General features: G+C 46.7%; 1 protein-coding gene across 16 annotated transcripts in view; it reads left to right on the forward strand.

Annotated features, from left to right (window-relative positions):
- Positions 1–13,753, forward strand: part of FBRSL1 (fibrosin like 1) — a 495,150-nt gene extending 481,397 nt beyond the window's left edge. For 7 of the 16 annotated variants that reach the window (XM_064726485.1, XM_064726479.1, XM_064726488.1 and 4 more), the window contains 7 exons: positions 319–357; positions 1,195–1,266; positions 2,699–2,831; positions 5,924–6,001; positions 7,436–7,519; positions 8,522–8,762; positions 10,747–13,752. In XM_064726485.1, coding sequence (XP_064582555.1) covers positions 319–357; positions 1,195–1,266; positions 2,699–2,831; positions 5,924–6,001; positions 7,436–7,519; positions 8,522–8,762; positions 10,747–11,980 — 1,881 coding nt within the window. In that variant the 3' untranslated portion in view covers positions 11,981–13,752. Of the gene's footprint in view, positions 1–318; positions 358–1,194; positions 1,267–2,698; positions 2,832–5,923; positions 6,002–7,435; positions 7,520–8,521; positions 8,763–10,746 lie in introns of all 16 variants that reach the window. The other 9 variants (XM_064726480.1, XM_064726489.1, XM_064726491.1 and 6 more) reach the window with 5 other exon arrangements.
- The last annotated feature ends 8,027 nt before the right edge of the window (positions 13,754–21,780 follow it).

The following is a 21,780-nucleotide window of genomic DNA, read 5'->3' on the forward strand; positions in this document are numbered from 1 at the left end:
CTCTAGGTATTGCTTGGAGAGTCCTCTCATGCACTCCATTTCAGAATAATTACAAGGTTCAGAAAAGCACTGGCACTGTTCAGTTGCTGGCCTGAAGCTGCTTTGTTTATCATAAAATTCTGCTGAGTTTGGTTCAAGGAATGAAAGAGAAGTTTTAAACCTTCTTTAAGCCTTTTAGGTTTCCCATGTCACAGGGGACTTCTCTGGAACGTTGCTTTCTAAATGCTTTTACTTGTTCAGAGGAAGGAAGTTCCCCACCTTTCTGTATATTGGCTAGTTTTAGAAAGACTGATTGTTTTATTTCTGCTTTTTCCATAGGTGTCAGACCCTTATAGGCCTCCAGTAAGAGTAAGTAAGGTTTGTGGGGGATTTTATATATATATTTATACACAGACACTTGGAATATTGTGCATGTGCTTTTGAAATTTGACATGTCCAGTAGAAAATCTCATCTTTTACTTCAAGCAAAATGTCAGTTAGCTCTCTGCCACTTCTGATTAATAACATTTAGGTTGAATCCCAGCCTTATTTTGCATCCATTTATGTGCATTAATAGTTCACAGTATGAAATGAGGGTCACAGAAATAAATGACTGTGAGCATGGGCAGACATTCACCAGCGAACAGATTGGTGGTGGCTTAGGTCAATGTGCTGATGTTCCACATAAACAGTGGAACAGTGAGTACCACAGCTCAGCTGAAAGCAGGGACTTGTTCAGCTGTGGCACTGCTCATCCTGGGGATTGTTTGTCCCTTCCCTTTCCCTCCCCAAAAGCCAGTAGCCATAATAACCACGCATGACTTAGCCTGCAGTGCAGCAGGGGTGAATGAACAGGGCTCTTTTCAGAAACACAACTCTCAGCCATTAGCTGCTTTCTCTTAAGCATGGCATGCTGTTCTTTGCTGCCATTCATTTCAGTTTGGGAAGGGGGGAGTGCAAGTAGGAAAGAACAAGGCAGGATCTCAGATGTCCATGAGATGGGGAAGATATCCCACATTCTTCCTGTTTCCTTCTTAATTTAAACATCATCTGCTGCAGTACAGCAGAAAATGTTGATCACCCATTGTGCCGTTTTGGTAATCAGCCTTTCTCATTGCTTAGCTGCCTGGTTCACAGTAAGGGAAATGAAATGTTCTATCTGATGTAGATTGCTAACGTATAAATTAATCTAAATTCTTGTGCTTTCCACTGCAGAAACCCGGGAAGTGGTGTGCGGTTCATGTACAGATCGCCTGGCAGATCTACCATCACCAGCAAAAGATAAAGGTAATTCAGATGGTTTCTGGAACAAAGCCAGGTCTTTTAGCTTACAGATTGTATTTGAGTGAGTAATGGGCAGGAAGCAGTTACTGTGGTGATTCTCAAGCTTGCCTGTATTGATTAACTAATACTTACACTCCTTTAACATTTATTGTAGCAACTGTAAAGTTTATCTGAGGGCAGAGGAGCTGCGTGGAAGGGTGTACAGCCAGAAAGAGGGGAAGAAAGTGAGGGGCAGAGTAATTTCCCCAAGTCAATCTTTTTTTTTTTTACAAAGCATGCACATTTAATGTCGCTTCCCTTCTGCATTAGTACCTCCTGTGGAGGAGGTAATGAAATGGCCAATGCAGTGAAGAACATTACAGAGCAGGGAGCAGCAGAGTAGATTGATAACATCAGTGCGAGAGGTTGTGGGGCTTCCTGTGCTGCTGTGATGGTGGGCAGAGGGAGGGGGTTTAACACTCAAGAGGTAACAGGATGTAGGTACCCTGGGGTGCTGCTGCAGGCTTTAGACTCCCTATGGCAGGTAGAATAGCTGATAAAGGGACTTGTGTAGATTTTATTTTTTCACAGCTCCTAGAATAGTTTTTTGTCCCATTACTGAAGGCTATTCTCTGCTTAAGAAGGTGCCTCTGAAAGGGGTGTATGTCCATATATTTTTATAAGCAAATATATAATCTTTAAGCTATTCATAGGCTTCTGTGATTGAGGTGCAGTTCTGGCCGTGCTCACTTCTACAGGGCAAGGATAAAAACAGTCTCTGGAGGAGCCTCATAGCTCCCTTCATCCTCTGCCCCTTGCCTGCACACTGGGCTGCAGGAAGGGCCCAGTATGGGCACTTCTCTCTCAAACTGGAGAGGCAGAGCAGACGAGCTCATCACCCAGAGCCATCACCCAGAGCCATCACCCAGAGCCCATCTCCCTGAGCCATCACCCAGAGCTCATCACCCAGAGCCCATCACCCAGAGCCCATCACCCAGAGCCATCACCCAGAGCCCATCACCCAGAGCCATCACCCATAGCCCATCACCCAGAGCTCATCACCCAGAGCTCATCACCCAGAGCCCATCACCCTGAGCCCATCACCCACCCAGCTCTCGAGGCTTCACAGCAGCTCTGTGCCCGCAGAGCATTTCTGTCAGGCTGAGAGCGCCGTTTGCTCCTGGGGTGCCGTGCCCTCGGTGTGTCTGTCCCTGCTGCAGCTGTGCTGGGGGCTCAGTGCTCCCTGCTGCCCTCAGCCTGGCGTGGGGCAGGCGGCTGAGAGGGCTGGGGTGGCCCTGCAGAGCCTGGCAGAGCACGGCCACATGAGCAGGGACACCGCTGTCACTGTCACTAACGCTCCCTGGCAGGGCGAGGGAGGAATGAGCCTTAACTCCCTCTCTTGTTTTCCCATAGAAAAGGAAGTGTGTAATGAGATTGGTTTTGTATCATTTGACAGCAAATGCAGCTGGATCCCCACAAGCTAGAGATAGGTGGCAAACTTGACCTGTTCAGCAGACCTCCCGCCCCTGGAGTGTTTCCAGGCTTCCATTATCCACAAGATCTTGCCAGGCCTCTGTTTTCTACCACAGGTAAGGGAAGATTATTCCTTTTTGATTAAAAACAAACAAGAAACAGTCAGTGTATGTCATGCATGACTTTACAGCTAAATATGCCTCAAAAACAGAAGGATGGTTGATTCAAGGGGCACAGAGACACTGCTATGACCAGGGCTCTGCCACCACCTCCCGTGCAGGATGCTCTGCACATCACTGAGCTGCAGCAGCTGTCCCCCAGTCCTGTGTGCAACTGGTTCTTATATGCCTGATTAGTAGGCTATAGAGTGATCTTTTAAAAGCAATTTTGACAAAACACTTGAAAATGTTTCCATTGCACAGGATGGGAAGTGGCCCCGGTCTCTTTCTTGCTTTTTTATTTGCCATGTTATTCTTCTCAGCTCCTCCACTCACCAAGTTTCTGTTTGTTTTCTGAAAACAAGGGGTTTTTGTAAAAGGAAAACTTCAATAACAGCATTGAAAATATAACAGAAGGTGTATTTGTTAAGTGTTTGTTTTTTAAATAGAAAATTCCTCTATGTGTTACAAAGTTAAGCAAAGTCCAGGGCTTAAAATGATATATTGAATTTACAAAGAGCTCCAAATAGTTAAATGCAGTTTACACTGATCAATTGTTTTCCAATCTGTTGGAGAAGTAATTACAATTACCAAAGGACAGTAACCTTCACTGTGTTGTTCTGGATGGCTCTGACCATGGGAGACTGCAGCTCTCCCATTCTGGTCTAGGATGCCAGCGTGGATTCATGTGGACATCTGTCTACCAAATGCTAAATGTTGTTCTTATTCTCAAACTTAACTTTCTTCTCAACTTTTTCACATTTTCTCTCTGTGTTTGAGAGGCCAAAGTCTGCATTCTTAATGAGCTGCATCAATTGACGAGATGTAACTTTGCTCTTTATGCATGTAATTAATTGGAAAATAATGTCATTTTCTTCCCTAATGTTACTCTGGTTTTATGATGCAATATTGCACAATCACCTTAACTCAGTGCAGACATGGTCATATTCAGCCTTGGTTCAACCCTGTGGAAATTAATGACTTTAGTTTTGAACCCAGTCCCAAAAATGACAGAAAAGCAACAGATGACAGTCGAGCTGAAATTTCTCTAAAAATTGAGTTTCAAATGCCAAATAGCCTTCAGGATCTCCACCAGGGCTTCAGTCTGTCTTTCTGCTCTGATGGTGGATGGAAATTCTTAAGTATCAAATGCACACTTCTATCACATGTAATCAGTGCTGGTACCAGCTCTCCATTGTAGGGTGCTGCCCTGTATTTTGGTCTCTGTAAAGGTGTTTTGATAGTACAAAGCCAAGATACTTATTGCACCTCCTTGGATGCGTAAGCACTGCTTATTTACAAACCTCTGGCTGTTTTCCTCTGGCAGATGTTTCCTTATCACTGTCCTGTGCTGTCATTACAAGAATCTTGTTTCATATCTGGTTTTGCTGCTGTAGGCTGTTCTGGACAGAATTACCCTAACAGACAGAAAAGCACCAGTCCAATTGGTGTCTGGAGTTTTTTCCCTTAAAAGATGCAAGCATGGCTTGCTTTTCATTCGTAAAAGCAAGAGGGAAAATAGTATGAAATAGAAACATTAAAGAAGGCAAATTAATAAAAAACTTTCAGTAGAGAGAAGCAACCTTACAACAACTTGTCTGTGAGTATATTAATCACAGGAGCCATCACACAGTAAATCCAGGTAAAGAGTGCTGTCAGTGTGAGCAAACACTGCAGCTGGAATAGGTGAAGGAATAAAGCTTTTACTCTGGAATATCTGAGGCATTCTTTTCACCTTACTGAGCACGTGTGCAGTTGGTGTGAATCATTGGTTCTGCTGCATTGCCTGGTTACTGGGGGAGACATAAGTTATCTTAGGGCCACCTGTCTCCAGGAGGGATGCTGGGCTGCCTGGCAGACAGTCTATTTAATACCTGCCTGACAGCCTGCAGTGCTGCTCCTGGCTTCCTCCAGAGGATTTTTTATTATCAGCCCATGTAGTGGAGTTTGTAAGCCGTCTCCTTTGAAGAAATCCCCCATCCATTATACACCTTCTGAAATCTTAAAGGATTAGGAAGATGACAGTCTCCATCCGTCTTGAAGCATTGGAGCAGTCAGAATGTTTATAGAGAGGTGCTGGATGGGTCTCATTGCCGTGGTCTCTCTTAAGTTTTTTCAACTCATTTTCTGGCTGCTTGGCTTTGAGGTGCCCAAGCTGGGGAGAGACACAGAGCTCTGTCTCCCTGTCAGGTTTCAGTTTGCTCATGTTCTGGACACAGGAGTGTGTTCACAGCAGCCATCAGGGGTTGGGTTCTGTCTCCAAGGAAGGCCAGGTCAGGGGCTGACCAAGTACCCCAGTGACAGGTGACACCAGTGCTTCTCACTCTGAGGTTGTGAGCCCGTTCAGGTTCACATATCCCTCCTGCAAAGGAAGAAAATCTCTCATTTTCTGCTCTGAAAGGAGAGCAGAGTTTCCTGCATGAGCCTGGTCCACCTTGAAATACAGGGCAGACCTGCTTGTTTCACCCTTTCCTTCCCATCTTCTCAGCCTGGTGTGATCCAGCATGCTCAGCAGTGTTCTTTGCCACGAGGAACTGAGGCACCATGGCAATGAGCAGTGTCTAGGAAAGAGAAAGAATACAGGGGGGAGCCTGTGGATGCAGAGACAGATGTGAGAGCGTAGCTGAAGCTCTCATGGGAGAGGCATGATTGATGTTCCCTGTGTGCCTGTCATTAACTGGTGTTTCATACAGACTCATCAGTCACCTCTGAGCACCTTCTGGCTGGGCCCATAACCTGGGCTGGCCTTTTTTCATGTAAACATGGAGTAATGACTGAAAATGTCAGACAAAGAGCTTGGCTTCCCTGTTAGTGCAGGTGAGCAGCAGCTCCCAGTGCCAGGCCTGCTCCTTGCTCCAGTGCCCTGTTAGATCCTTGGTATGGCTCTCAGGGAGATCCACAATGCTCACTCAGCCAAGGTTTGGGGTCTTCCCCTGCCTTTGTTGTTTCAATGTGGTGATGTGGACATCACTCTTGAACATGATGGCGAGGAGCTGTGTGCATACCAGGAGTCACTTGCCCTGAACTAAAAAGGGACCTTGTTCTCACAGGTGCGACGCATCCAGCCACCACCCCTTTTGGTCCCTCACCTCACCACAGCAGTTTCCTGCCTACAAACCACTTGGCAGGTAAGTGTGAGTAGCCCTGCCCTCACCTCTGTACCTCTGCCCCTTCCTGGCTCTCAGTGTGGTCCTGCACCAGGGGAGGGAGAGGCTTAAAGTGCCCGAGGATGCCGAAGCTGGCCAGCTTCTCATCCCTGCCAGCTCCCAGCACTGCCCACACTGTCCCCCGAAGGAGAGGGCAGTGCACAGCTGTCACATCTGTCACTGCTGGGACACTGCACCAGAGCCAGAATGTGACCTGTAGAGTCCTGTGCTCCTGGATGTGCCTGAAGAAATGGGGGAAATTTATGCAAAGATACCTCAGACAAGCCTCAGCTTAAAATGGGCTCCTCCTGTACCATTTTCCACCTATGAAAGGTCTTGACTATGTTCTGTAAAAGAGTTCAGGGAACAGTTCCTGGCAAGTAGATGTTCTGCACATTTTGCCAGACTTTCACTTTCCTAATTGGCAGTAAGTAGAGCCTGATTTTGTCAAATTTCCTCATTTTAGAAGCTCACAAGCAGCTCATTGCCAATTAAAGTTCAAGCTCTGTTGATTAATGTTTTAGTAACATTCATCCAATCAGTAAATGTGGCATGCCACATGACCTAGTAGACTTTTTTCTCTTGCAAATACCCAGATTTACATCAACTCCTGAACATTCTGTCAAAATTAACTATCTCTACTGAGTCACTCAGCCACTTAAGATCAAAGAGGAAGGGCAAGAACTGTTTTAAATAAGTAAATAAGCAAATAGCTGTTTGCTTAAAGATACAAGCTATTTGTGCCATTTGCCTTGATATTTTAAATGTGATATCTGTGAGGAAGTGGAGAGCAGCATTACCTCCTGTAACATGGCAAGTTAAGGGCTTGAAGGGGACATTCAAAAAGCCAGTGGGCAGGAGGAGGAGTTGTTTAGAGATGACCAGTAGGAAAGAAAACAGGTACACTGGTAGGATTTAACCCATAGCTGTCTCTGGAGTGTGGAAATCTGAGATAGAGGCTATATGCTCTCAGAGAGAAACCTCTTCTGGTGATGGGTGCTTTTGCTGGAAAAAAAATGCATAAGCAAGACAGTCATCTCTTCAGTGCTGGCCTAGGGGCCTGCTGAGATTCTTCTTTGAAGGCAATTGCAATGTTTCTACTATTAGTACTGATAAGGAAAGAGAGTTATAGCTCAGCTGCCACCCTAATTTTAGCTATTAGACCTTAATTTCTAACTCACTTCTGACTGGCATACAAAAGTTTATTACAGCACCTGTTTGCAGAGTGAGCACTGAATCCCTTCTCCATTTTAACATGATGGGAATTTTCTGTGCAAAGAACCTTGCAATGAGAAGGATCAGCTTAAAGTCTGGCCTAATCCTACTTGGATTCAAACCGTTAAGAAGGGGAGGGGTGCGTTTCATTCTCCAACATTCTTGGCTAAATGCCTGCTAAATCCCTGTTTGCCTTTCCAGATCCATTTAGCAGGTCAAGCACCTTCAGCGGCCTTGGGAACTTAGGCAGCAATGCCTTTGGAGGATTAGGCAGTCATGCTCTGAGTAAGTACTGGCTGGGTTACTGCAGACAAACATCCCTTCCAGAAAAGCCACATGCTAATATTGACAGCAGCTGGTGGTAGTTTTTAAAGAAGTTTAATTCCTAACCTCCATTCTCCTATCTGAAAACACTGCACCTAAGATTTCCAGGTCTCTGCGGTGGGAGCTTTTCTGCGTGTCACAGAGGTCAGGAGCTGTGCTCTGTGCCTCCTCACTGCTGAGGGCTGGGACCTTGAGTGCTCAGAGAGGACTGGAGCTGCAAAACCCCACCGAGCTCTGGGACCCTGTGGGCACCTAAAGTAACACCCTTCACCAGCGAAGATGCACAGTGGAGCAGCTATTGATACTTCTAATTCGTGTAGACATCCTCTGTAAACGTTGGCTGGAATTTAAATTAACTGTATAAAATAATTCTACCTCAAAAACATGTCATCTGTAGGCTAAACATGCTTGAGAGCCACACATAAGAGAGCATGCTTGTGCATCTCATGGTGCAACAGGAATCAGCTGAAGATGGATGGAGGAAAATCGAGTGACTGTTCTGAAAAGCCTACAGCCAAGCTCTGTGTTTATGCACACACTTACATACCACCAAATAGTCTGGGTTCTTCAACAAAAAAAGTCCCTGAAGCCTCAGCTGCAGGCAGCTGATTGCTTGTAACTACCCACAAATTAAAGTTTCTGCCAGAGAGAGGAGCTGAGGAAAAATACTGCTTTTGTGCTGGAGCCCTTGCCTGGGGTGGGGGGAGAAGAGAAGCTGGGCATTTTCAGTAGTCTCTGAGTTACTGAAATGTATAAAGCTTCCTCCAACAACAGCCTTTAAAGAGCTGGTGGATCTTACACCCAGTGTTGGAATTATCTGTCTCCACTCACCAGTAGCTCCCCCTCACCATTAAAAAGCCTTAAAAGGACAGCTCTGGTTGTGACTAATATTGTGAAAACTGTCTGTATAAATGATCGGCTTTGAATTATTTTTAACTCTTCCTCCCCCTGCCATTATTCCAGCTCACAACAACATTTTTACTCACAAAGATGGCCCAAACCTGCAGAATTTCAACAACCCCCACGAGCCATGGAACAGACTGCACCGGACCCCGCCGTCCTTCCCAACCCCTCCCCAGTGGCCCAAGCCCTCGGATTCGGAGCGGAGCTCCTCGGTGACAAACCACGACAGGGACAGGGACAGGGAGCGGGAGCCCGACAAGAGGGACCTTTCTCTGAGCAAGGACGACAGAGACAAAGAGAGGTGAGCACTGGGGGCTCCTGACCTCTTCCTCCTGGGACTGGTTTTCCTTTGTATTTTTTCTGTTTTCCCTAAAATGTTGCTGCTCCTTAAAGCAGCTGATGGGTCTTTTCCTCAGATAAGCACAAGTGCTAGCAACACCACAAAAATTCCTCTTTGCCTTTTAGGATTTGTCTTCTGTGGAAATACATTAACCCAGTCCCTGCTAGTCAGTTAACAAATCACACCAGGCTGAGGAATTGAATGTGTTGCTGTGTTTTCAGTGTACTGAAAACTGCAGCTGCTTTAGGATTGCTGTGTATTCTGAAATTGTGACGGGTCCTTTGGAGACAGTCATAGTTCTCATTAATGTACAGGTATGCTGATGAATTCCAATGTTAGCTGGACATTAATGAGATAACAATGCAAATGCCTATGTCTGGAGCAGTGTGCATGAATCCATTAGCAAAACTGATTTTAAAAAATTGCATTGTGGGCAAATCCTTATTAAGGATGACAGGCCTGTATCACCTGGGCTGTAGTTACTTCATTAGCTCCCAGTTATATGATTTTGAAGCTGTGAAGCCCTTTACATTTCAGCCCAGTTGTCTCCAACAGGCTTCTTCTTTGTAGGCAATAACAGTCTGCAAGTCTTAGATGTGCATGCTTGACTAGTGATAGGGGTTCATAGTTTGCTTTTAATGAGATCTTCAGGCAGTACCTGTGAACAAGATTATATGGAAGCAATAGCCTGAAAATCTTCTTGCTTTACATGTTAAATTGTCTGACATCCTTGCACAGATTTCATTCAGGTAGGGAAGGTATCCTTCTTGGCTCTAATGGAATTAATTTGCAGACCAAGGTTACTTTACTCTCAGGAGTATTCACACAGGGGTTAACAGCTCTATTACACTTCTATTAATTTAGCTTAAGCTCTCCCCAGCATCCCTATTTGGCCATGGTTTTAATAAACCACATCCTTGACCAGCAATCAGGACTACCACAGAGGAAGAAAGCTGGGTTAGCAAATGTAATCATAAGGGATAAATACTTACACAGCTCCCCTAAACATCTCCAGCTTTCAGCACTCAGGTCTTCCAGCTCTCGAAAACAAACACAACATAAAACTTAGGCAAAGTGAGCCTCTCAGCTGCATAATGCAGTTCTCTCAATCACACGATCATATTTTGCATTTAAAGTGTCTCTCATTCAGAGCAAAGTGCTTTTAGAAGGTGAGCATTATTTATTCCCCTGTTAAAAAGGTGGGATTAACTGTGGCTAATTGGCTTGCTCAGAGGCAGAGGTGCAATTGGAAATGTAAACCTTTGTGCCTCTCTTTCTAAACCATGGATGTTGTCATCAGACCCCTTGTTTATCGCAGCAGGTCCTCTTGGAACACAGCTCAGTTGCTCGGTTTCGTGGCTGATTCAAGGGTGTTTCTCCTGAAGCATCTGGCTTACCTGCAAGAACTGCCAACAACAAGAAGTCTTGCAGTTCTGTAGGAAAATCAGCTTCACCTTATGGCTGCTTCCAGACAATGGGGCTGACTTGGGAAGGACCTGCATACATTTTTGTAGTTTTCTGTTTTGTGTGCCTGAATCTGTGTTTTAGGAAAGGAACCCAAGTTTCACAGCTGAGAAGGTCATTGCCTGGCAGCAAGATGTACACATGAGCACACAATAAGCTTTTTTAAAAGAAAAATAAGCTGCCTAGAATTCTTCTTTCCCTACATTTCTCAGTGAAATGTTGAATATAGTATTCTTCCAGCCACTTCCCCAGTTTAGTCCTACATTTGTGAACATTTAACTTTTTTTGTCTTTAAAGTATGTAAAGGCAGATTGTGCATATTTTTTAGCATAGCACAGCTGTAGCTGATGTTTGCAGAACTTTCCAGATCCTTTCCTGAGCAATCTCGGAGTGTACAAGTGGGCACAGCATTGTGCCTGCCCAACATCACGGGTGTGTTTGTTCACACGTAACCAAGGATGTACCTTCTGTCTTTTTGCAGAGACCTCATGGACAAGAACAGACATTCAAACAGATCCTCGCCGGCATCCGCCCCAGTGACGCACCAGATCAGCAATCTCATCCGCAGCAACAGCCAGAGCTCCAGCGAGCCCATCAGGCAGGTCAGCCTCGGGGACAGGGAGAGGTCCAAGGAGCCCGAGAGAGAGCACCCTGACCGGCTGAGAGAGCCGCCCATAGCTGAACACAAGATCAAAGAGAGCCGTTCCCCAGTGAAGGAAACTCCAAGCCATGATAAGAGACCCTCTGAGGACAACACAAAGCCAGTAATCCAGTCTGTATCCCCATACAGCAAACCTGCACTAAGTGAGAGCCTGAAGCTTACCAATCTAATGAGCAAGGACATGGAGAGAAAGACAGAGCTTCCCAGCGACCTCCAGAAGATTAAGAATGACATCAAAGTCAAGGAGGAGAGGAAGGAAGACAGTGATGTGCTTGTGGTTGGGTCTGAGCCTTCCCAGCACTCCCGGTCAGTGGAGCATCCCCCACCGCCCACTCTCCATGGATTATCATTGCCTCACTCGATGGCTGCCTCCATGCCCATCTCCATGGGCAGCGTGCACCAGATGAACAACATGAATGTCCTGGACCGCAGCAGGATGATGACCCCGCTCATAGGCATGAACCCTTTGTCAGGAAGAGAGAGGCTGCCGCATCCCGGATTTTCCTGGGACCCGATGAGGGACCCGTTGCGAGATGCCTACCGGAGCTTAGACCTGCACCGTCGAATGGACTTCCAGCTCCGGACAGATCCTATCCATAGGTTTCCCACCACCTCTGGCTTTTACGACCACGAGCGTTCCTACAGAGACAGGGAACCACACGACTACAACCACGAGAACCTTCTGGAAGCCCGCCGAGAGCAGGAGCGGTTGCGGCAAGTGGAGGAGCGCGAGCGCTTGCACTTACGGGAAGAACTTGAGCGTGCCAGAATGCACCACTTGCACTCGTCCCCCATCGAAAGCCACCTGGCACACGTGCCATCCTTCATGCCTCATTTGAGCGGGATGCATTACCCCAGACTGAGCCCATCCACTGCCATGCACAACGGGATTTTGAACAGGAACCCGCCGACCGCAGCGCTGAGCGCGCCGCCGCCTCTCGTACCAGCCAGCAGCACCAGACCTGCCTCCCCTCGCAGGACTACCCCGCTCACAAACTCAGAGTCCAGGGACTATTCCCCCTCTAGGAACCCCAAAGAAGTAGAGGCACGATAGTCCCCAACATTGAATTTTAAACTCAACCTGTACATAAAAAAAACAAGCAAGCAAACAAACAAGCAAACGACAACAACAAAAAAAAACACAAACAGGAAAAAAACCAACAAAAAAAGAAAACAACAAACCTTTTACAAAATGCACTGCTGTAAACTTTTTTTTTTAATGTAAAATTTGTAGAAGTTAAGCACATTTCCATAAATAACGGGGTTGGGGACTTTCCAACAAGAAGGTTGCTGAGAATGGGAATTTAATATATAGGTATTGATTTTTGGTTTTGTTTTTTGTTTCTGTGCTAAAAAAAATGAGTTAAGAATATCAAGTTTGTACATTTTTTCCCAAATGTGAGAAACATTTTTAATGGATTTGTATTTTTTTTAATTTTGTGCTCTTTATTCACTTAAAAAAAGAAGAAATTTTGCTTTTGTTTTTAGTTAAATTTGCATTTTAAAGGCCTCAGATCCTTAAGAAAAAAATACCCAGGGTTTCTTAAAAGTATTATTTATGGAAATACTGTAGTTTTACAGTCCACTGTGAGGTTCCCTTCTGAGGCCAATTGATCACTTACCTTGGTACTTTGGAACCGAAGTTACAGATATATATTAAAATATTAATAATAATAATAATGTACAAAACTGTTTGTTTTTTGCCTTATTATATTATGCAGAAATTTAAGAGGAATTTTTTTTGACTTCTTGTTTTAAACAAAAAAAAAAAGAAAACAAACTGTAAATATTCTGTTAATATAAATGTACACCAATATTAAATTCTTAACATAGGTAGACTTTATAAAAATGGTTTCTAGAACCACTCTGGTTATTTGTTAACATGGTTACAACTCATACTCTTGTCACAGTCAGAAATTCACACTCAGAAAGCTCAGTACGGCATATATACTTCAACTATGCAAGAACTCGGAGGCACGTCTTAGTGGATGTTGGGGGGAGGAAGGTTTTAAAAAAAAAAAATTAAAAAAAAAAAAAACTACCCAAAAACAACCAACTCGCAACTCTGGAGACAGAATGGCAATGGCATGTGAACAGGAAGAAGGATGCTTGTGTTTAACAAAAAAAAAAAAAAAAAGAGAGACTGAATTTTTTTGTACAAACACAAGGGACAGTTCGTCAAGGAAAGAGAAAGACACACGCTCCTGGAAGGGAATTTTGGTTTCCTACTTTTCAAGCTGGCAAAAGCAGATGGAACTGGCACAGTACCATGCGGCAGACCCTTTCCTTATTTTTTTTTCCTTTTTTTTTTCTCTTTTTTTGTGTTGTGGGCAGGATCGCTGGCAAGCAAGGACAATTTTCCGTGGACCCCTTGTGCTAATTGTGCAGTGTTCTTATTGGAATCTGTATACAAGACAAAGTAGAATTTTAGGAGTGCAAAAAAAAAAAGTCTAATGGTTGATTAAAAAAAAAAAGAAATTCTGATATATTATCTATAGTACATGAAGACCATAAGCAAATGTTTGTTTCAGTGTGGTTCTGCCTTGAACTGCTTTTTGGCATGATTTATTTTTTATTTCCAATTTTACTTTTCATCCATATGTAAATTTTGCCATGTTTTACTTGCTGTACCATCCCCCCTTCCCTTATTTTATTTTTCAGTGTCCATGTTTTATATATCCTGGGCTTTTTCTCTCTAGTTAATTCAGCCATCCGCTACTATTTTCTTGGCTCTGTAACTCTTGTTTCCCCCCCCTCCCCGTCCTCCCCCCTGCACCCCCTGTAATTTTAAACATTCAGTTTCCTTGTAGATCAATGAAGATAAATACAACATTGATTTTGGATGAAAAAGGCAGTTGAGTGTTTGTGTGTCGTAGCCAGCGCTGTTGACTCGAGGCTAATGGTTTATTGACGGCTGGGAGGAGGCAGCTGGCGCAAGGGGCTGGTGCTGGGACAGGGATTTGCTTCTGCCTCTGAACCCTTCCCAGCAGAAGGAACACGCTCTGGAGGTGGGGATTGGGGGTTTGGGGAGCAGAGCAGAGCCCCAGCCCTGCAGCATCTCCGCCCCACAGCCCGGGGACACCTCGGGGGCAGACCCAGCATCTCCTGCCAGGGGAAGGAAGGAAGGACAGCAAAGCGAGCACGGCCTGTGTGCAGCAGCTCGTGTGGAGGGACCCTGCTGCCAGCATCACCACGGGAAGTTATCACCTCCAGCGCTGCTCTGCACCTCCCTTTTGCTTCCCAAACCTTTCCCTGTGCTGGGCCATCCGTGGGGGATGGAGCCATGCCCTGATCCCCTCGCGCCCCGCGGCCGACGCGGCTTTAGCGGCATGGCACAGCTCCTGGGTTTAAGTCTGCGTGTGACTAAATTACTGAGCGTGAAGAAACGAAATGAAATAAAATAGCAGGGTCCTTAATCTGATGAAAGGAGGCTTAAAACAAAAATAAGCATTAAAAATCAGCACCTGCTCTCGCAGCTGAAAGTGGAGGAACATAGAACACATGGTGGATGTGAAAAGTGTGTTGGACTCAGCATAAAGATTCATAATGCTGGCTCAGGGGGATTGTAATTCTCCTGGTGCCAGTGTCCAACATGGGATCTTGTTTGACACCATTTCTGACATGGATTTGCATAAATGAGCCCCCCTAACCTCTGCTAGAGTCCATAGTTGCATGTTCCTAATGCAGGTACATGTGAGCAAGGAGGTTGTTACTGCAAATTTCAGAAAAAAATGCAAAAAATGGGCCATACCCTTTGGAAGCGTTTGGTCTGTGTATGACTTAAAAAGTGAGCATTAAATCAATGGTATGCTCCCCTGGCATTCCTGAAGGATTGCTTATTGCAGCCACCCTGGTGCCAGAAGAATTCATCATGACTGATGTTGTGGTGGTCTGAATATTAACAGAAAATCAGTGGTTTGCCATTTGCTGTATTAGGAGGCATTGCTCTCACGCCTTCGGAGGATGACCCATCAATAATGCTGCTCTACAGTGGGGTTCCTGTGGAATTACACAGTGTCGAGTATCAGCCTTCTCACAAAATGGTTCATCATGATTAATGGTATTATTACCTAAACAGAGAAACTAATTAATTCAGCCTTATTCCTTTAAGCCACCCCAGCTGAGCTGCCTTCTGCTAAAAGAACTGGTACAGAAGGACTTCCTGGGTTTTATGCATTCCTACCACTGTTCAGCTTTCATTTTCTGCCGTTTTCACCATTTTTATTCTACTTTTGGCTGTCTCCCCAAAGACTTCCCTCAGTCACCAAAAAAGGGTGGAATTTAGCAAACAAATGACAGTGGGTGGGAGGAAAAAGATGGGATTTGGAAGGTTCATTGCTTGCCTCAGGCAACCTGTGTTTAAAAAGATACTCAGGAAGCTGTAAGGAGGGAGACCAGTGGTTGCACTTTACATTACCTTTTGTCCAAAATGCCACATGCCCATTGGGGCTCCATGGAAGATGTGTGACCAGCTTCAGTAATGGGGGTCACTCTTGGCCCAGTCAATAAAATAGACAACCAGGATACCAGGGAGTGAGGGAAAAAGCCAATAAAGCTGTAGCACGTCCTCAGATCACTTGTCAAAAATATTAACTGTTCCTTGACAAAAAGATCTAGTCCTTCCCTAAAATGCCAGCTTTATTGCCTAAAATAAGCATATGGGAATTGTCCTTTCCAGCCTATATAGATACCATAAACGCATAGCTGGCTGTTGGTGACCTGCAGTCAGACAAACAGAGGGTTGATGCAGGGGAGCCCAAGGACTCAGTCTGCAGCACCAGCCCCGCCCGGGCCCAGAGGAGGGAAAGCAGAAGGAGGGAAAGCAAAAACTAGTCAGGAATGCAGTGTCCTGAGAGCTCAGGGAAGAGGGAGACACCCCAGCTGTGCTTCAGGCAGCCCAGCAATGAGAATGGGAGCAGGGATAGAGATCAGTGTGTGCAGCTCAGGCTGGAGCCGAGAAACCGTCAGCAGAGGGGAAAACAAGATGTGTGTTTTCCTTGGCTTGTGCCAAGCCAAAAAAAAAAAAAAGAAACCTTTCCCTTACCTCCCTCAGGAAATTCCTTTTTGCCAAAGTCTTAAGAAAATAGTTGTGTTGCAGTGTTGGGGGATTTTGGTAATGGTCGCCCCATGCCAATACCCCTTGCAGAGCTCTCCCCAGTGCTGCTTGGTGCCCCTTTGCACAGGCAGTTGGCTCTGGGGAGAGTCCAGCTAAGGAAATAAAGAGAAATGGGGCTTGGGCAAAGAGATTTTGAGCACTTTTGCTCAAAGCTTGGGGAGCTGGTAGCCCAGGGCTTAGCTCAGAGGCACAGTGCTTTGGGAAGAGCAGGGCAGGTCATGGGCTCAGCCTCCAGCTGGGCATCACTGGAGGCAAACAGTATTGTCCAGGGAGCCACCTCTTGTCCACTTGTGTCCAGCAGCAAGATGCCATCCTCCCGCTGAGCCCACGGCTCTTTCACAGCACCAAGATCAATAGTTTGTCAGGAAAATGCCTTTCCTAGCAGTGCACTGTATTATGTGAAACTGAATAAAAAGCAAGGAGTGGGGGATGGCTACACCAGGCCTAAATTACAGGCTCCCGTTTCTGAACATAATGGAGAGAAAGAAAAATCAAATGATGTTTTGAAGTTTAACTTGGAAAATATTTTTCCGAAGGCTTTGAGGGATGTGTGTGTGAAGCAGAAAGGTCGGCTCCCCTCGTCGCAGCCCCTGCTGCTGCGGCACAGCTGGAGGCTCCCTGCGCAGCGGCTGGGACCTCCTTGCAGGTGTCGGCGCGGCAATTCCTTTGTCTTCTCACAAAAAACCTTCTGCTCCATTAGGCTTCCCTAATTGCTGCATTTATCATCAGCCATTTTCTGCTTGTTCTCTTCCTCATTCAGCGAGGATGTGTCAAAATAGAGATCCACCCGCCGTCCCTGGGAGATGAAGCTGTTGGAGGCGCCGGCTGCTCAATTGGCCGTTCCGCACAAGGTCCCTCATTACCCGCTCGGGTGTCACACACATCGCACAGCCGGGCTCTGCTGGCCGGGTGTCAGGCCCTTTGCACTGAGCCTGGATGAATAGCTGAAAGCAGAAAAATACAGGGCTTCTTTTCTGACTAAAACCCAGCCAGCTTCATCCTCCTCCTCCTCCTCCGGCTCCTGATTGGAATTCACGCAGCGAGGTGCAGCTGCCCGCAGCAGGGTGAAGCCCCTCATCTCCCCCCGGAGCAGTGTGAGGAGCAGAGGGTGTGTGTGACACCCAAAGGAGAAGGGGCCCAGCTCACACCCTCATCTGCCTCGGTCACACAGCAGCAGCAGGAGGAACCCTGGAGAAAACCACTGCGGCTCAGCGGGGCGGGCAGGTTTCTGCAGCTGCTTTCCAGAGGAGCTGCCCTCATGTACAAAGTCATAATTAGCTCTTCTGCGGCATTTGCTCGCCGTTTTATCAAAAACATTTGGTCAATATCATTATTTTTATTTTTAATTATTATTAATATTATTATTGTTATATCATTATTTCAGGGAAAGGAAAAACCAGTCAAGACACTGAAGGAAGTAACCAACTTTTCAAAAATGCTCCATTCCCTTCCACAGCCTCCCTTCCCTCCAGCATTTCCAGCTGATGGAGGGCCAGAGCCCAGCGACGTTCCCCAGACACACTGGTGGTGGTGGGATCACTCAGAGGAAATTGCAAAGCAAAAGAATTCTGCAAATCCAGATTCAAAGTGCTGGCCAAAGAAAAACACAATGGTGAGGAACTAGTTTGGGGAAGCTTTTAGGTTTCAGTATTCAAAAATCTTTCCTTCCTTTTTGAATGCTATTAAAAAGCCTCCTCCTGTGGAGGGAACAAAGGAAAAGGGATTAATTTTATGGGGCTTTTTTCAAAACTAAGATGGTTCAGGGTTTTTGGTTTGTTAATGGACATCTAAGAAATTACAGAGAGTGAAAAATGTCTGACAAGGGAACCTCATCTGAGGGGTGATTTGCACTAAGCCACTCTGGACAGGGGCAGTACCATAAAGAACACTGTTACAGCTTCCTTTTAAAAGAAACCCACCTTAACTCCCAGCACATACCTGAAAAGGCCAAAATCTGTGCTCTGCTGTCATGGGGCTCTGCAGGTTAACCATGTGTCTGCAGCTGGGAAAGCAGGGACCCAAAGCAGCCCAGCTATTGAAGGAATTAATTCAGCTGCTGGGGCTGGCTCTGGAGATCACACATGGCCAGATTAGCCTTTCCAAGAGCTCAGCATTTTCTGCCGTGTCCTGTGGAGTTTCACTTGTCCAACTCTGCAGAATTTAAAGGTTAAGCCTGAGGCACGACGCAGCTACTTTGCTGTCAGATACAAAATCTTCTGTGGCCAGCACACGGGGCACTGGCTGCTAATGGCCCGTGCCCAGGGCACAGCAGAGCCACAGGAGCAAGGGCACCCTGTCCCACCTGGGCCTGCAAAGTCCACAGCGCCTCTTTGGACCATTACTGACAGATCTTGAGGCAGAGGCACACTGAGGTTTTTCTACACCCTGCCTCCAATGTGTTCACTGGATGACTTCACGCAGCCAGACATGGCCAAAAATGTGCCTCTGTGAACTAATGAATTGGTTTAATTGTCTGCCAAACCTGAGAGCAGCCAAAAGTAACAAATTAAAGTTTACAATCCTGTGGTCTCATTTACAAGGGGATAATACAGCAACTGTTTATTTTGTGAGATGTTGGAGTGAGTCGGGAGAAAATTACAGCCCCTATATAATATTAATAATAATCAACATCATAAAAATACTTTTAATAGGAAACACCGATGGTTGTTTTGCTCCGTTAACTTGCACAATTGTTCCAGCCCGTCTGGCTGCCAGCTCGCAGGGCAGGGGGTGTTGGTTCCCTGGAGGCCAGGCTGCCTCCACAGCCACAGCAGCTCACAGCAGCTTCACACTCAGAGTTTAATAATCGCTCTGGCTGCAGCACGGCAGCACCCATGGGAGCACCCACGGGGCCAGATGATGCTTCACAGGGCCATGGAGAGAGCTCTGGGGGAGGAAGGAGATGCCTGGAAGGATGCCTGGAAGCTCCAGGGAGAGCACAGCCGAGGTCCCCAGCCCAGAGGAGCAGGCAGGGCAGCGAGGTGGGAGCAGCAGCTCTGCAGCTTTTGGAAGATGTGTGAGCCACTGTCTTTGCCAAGGGATGGAGGTGCAGGGTCAGCCCTGATCACCCCTGCAGCGTGTTCCAGGCTGGAGGGAGAGCCCAGCAGGCCCAGGGACACATCCCTGCTGCCCTGGGAACTCCCCATGGGCTGCTGGTGTCAGCTCAGCACCGTGGCAGTGGCTCTGCTCCTGCTGCTCTCCAGGACAGTGCAGCAGATCTGTGGCACTGCCAGGGCAGGAGCAGGAGCCTCCTGGGCTGGAGACAGCCCTGATCCCAGAGCTGTGGGCACCAGCTCAGGCTCCAGCACCACAAAGCAGTGACCAGCTGGAGCAGTGACAACATCCTTGCACAGGGACAGGCTCAGGCTTTCAGCCTTTTGCAAGCCACTGCATCAGAAGCCCTGGCTGCACCCTGCACCTTCCCTTGGGCACGGGTTGCTGAGTGTGGGGTTCCCACGGGCTCTGGCACCCCATTCATTCCAGCCACAGCCTCCAGAGAGGTGGGGGCTTGTGAGATGGGCTCTCAAGATGAAGGACAGTCCTAAATATGGGAAAATTGCCACAACAGACTTCTTCAGATGAGGCCCACATGAAGCTCAGCAGCTGGGTGAACGGCTGTGTCGCCAAAGGCTGTTCAACGGGAATGCAAGAGGGGGAAAAATAAATAAATATGTCCGTACATCCCCATGAAATGAATCCCTCCCTATTCAGCCATTTCCCTTTATTTCTTCCTTTTAGAAGCAAGGTTATCGGGTCTAACATCACATCCAAACATTTCAGCACTAGCATTATACGGGATGCTCCAAGGTCAGCGCCTGCAGCTGTAAACTCATTAGTCTTGTCTTTTGTGAGAGAAGAAAGCCTCTTCATTCCTCTCTCACCCCCTTCCCCCCTAATTAAAATTAAAGTATTTCCTGGCCAAAAGTCATTTCTGCATTCATTCATCTCAATTCTTTTCTGTTTGGATAAACCACCCTTTGGTACTCCCAGGGTGTTATGTATACAAACTATAAACTCTTAATGGTCCTGCAGTGTGTTATGACTGGCCTAAAGAGCTAAAGCAGGCTCCGAAAAAGTGGTTCTTGGCAACGCTGTGTATGGAGTTCAGGCTCATCAGTCATATGCAATTAGAGATTAAAAGTGCTTGATGGACTATAGGGGAGACCAGCACAGAGGGAGATTAGGAATGTAGAAGAGAAAAGGCAAACAAAAGCTTTTATCTCAGCACAGCAGTTGCTACTACAAAAGCAGCAATGGAAGGACAGTCCCCATTTTGCAGAGGCACCCACGGCCTTTCCAGCTCGAGGCCCCAGCATGGCCCGTCCCCGTGCTGATGACCACCCACACTCCAGCAGGGTGCTGCAAGTGCTCAGGAGCACCAGGGCTGGTGGCTGCTGCCCAGGGAGGGCTGGGGCAGGCCGGGCTCTGGAGGAGGCTCCTGCTGCAGCCCAGGCTGTCCAGATCCCACTGCCAGCTGCACACAGGCACCGTGCCTGGCACACCAAACCCCCCAGCTGCTGGCAAGCACCAGTCTGCCCAGAACAGGGGCACCTGGGGGGCACCAGAAGCCTGGTGGGTCTGTTGGGATGGAGAGGGAACAGGAGCTCCTCTTCTTAGCACAAAGGGGTGTTTCCCCATTAGGATCCTCTTGCCCTGAAGGGGAGGAGGGTGGATGGCATGTAAATGCTTTGGAAAGGTTTGTGGCCATTTATTTCCTATTTTACTGAGTGTGGGAGCCTGCTGCATGCTAAACAGCCTATGGGGCACAGCAGCTCCCTGCTGACCATCCCTGCTGGGTGCTCCCAAGGACAGGAAGGAGCAGGAGACAAGGGTTGGCAGGGACTGTCTGTCTTCCTGTCTCTTTCCACACCTTCAGCCTATGCAATCTCTCCAGTTTTGGGCAGGTTTAAAACACTGGGCTAATACAACATATGGGGAGACACAGAAAATTTTCTTCCAGCAGAGAAATATTGGGGTTTGTAGACTGGAGGCAGTTTGTGCTTTGTGCAGGGGGAAGGTCTGAGCAGCTCTTCGGAGCACAGTGATCACAGTCGGGTAAATTGATTGTTATAGTATCAGGAGATGCAGGTGAGACAGTACCTGGTGCCCTTCTTGGTGAGGCTCAGTGTCAACCCTGGGAAAGCAGGGAGCCTTCCCTCCTCTCTGTGCCCACAGCACAGTTGTGCTTCCATCCATTTGTTTTTCCTACCCACAGCTAACAAGGGAGCCATGGAGGCACTTGGAATGCCCAGCCCGAAGGAAGGAGCTGACTCTTTATGGAGTTTCATTATAGAAGTCTCAATCAGCCATTAGAGGTTCATTTAAATGGGTTTTCTTGAGCATTAATAGGATATGGTAGTGCATTCATAGCCAGCTTTCCTCAGGTTTTACTGAAAGTGGCATAAGTGGGTTTCTTCAAGTACATGTGATTGCTCATAGCCACTGAAGTTGATTTGAATCACTTGCTACCAGGCTCACCAATTTAGCCTGATAAATTGTGCATTATTAAATGGGGGAAGGGAACAAAGCTGTGTTCTCCCAGAGAAGAAAATGCAGGATTTCTCATCAATGAGGAATGATTCCTCTCATCAGCACAGTCTGAAAAAGGCCATAATGAACCATTTGCACCTAAGAGCACAAGCCTTCAGTCTGCTTCATTCCTGATCCATCTTTGTGCTTGGAGATTCAGAGATGATGGGCTCTGCCCAGAGCCAGCCAGGAGGGCAGGTAAATCTGAC

Source organism: Zonotrichia leucophrys, chromosome 15 (assembly GCF_028769735.1).
Source record: "Zonotrichia leucophrys gambelii isolate GWCS_2022_RI chromosome 15, RI_Zleu_2.0, whole genome shotgun sequence".
Taxonomy (NCBI): domain Eukaryota; kingdom Metazoa; phylum Chordata; class Aves; order Passeriformes; family Passerellidae; genus Zonotrichia; species Zonotrichia leucophrys.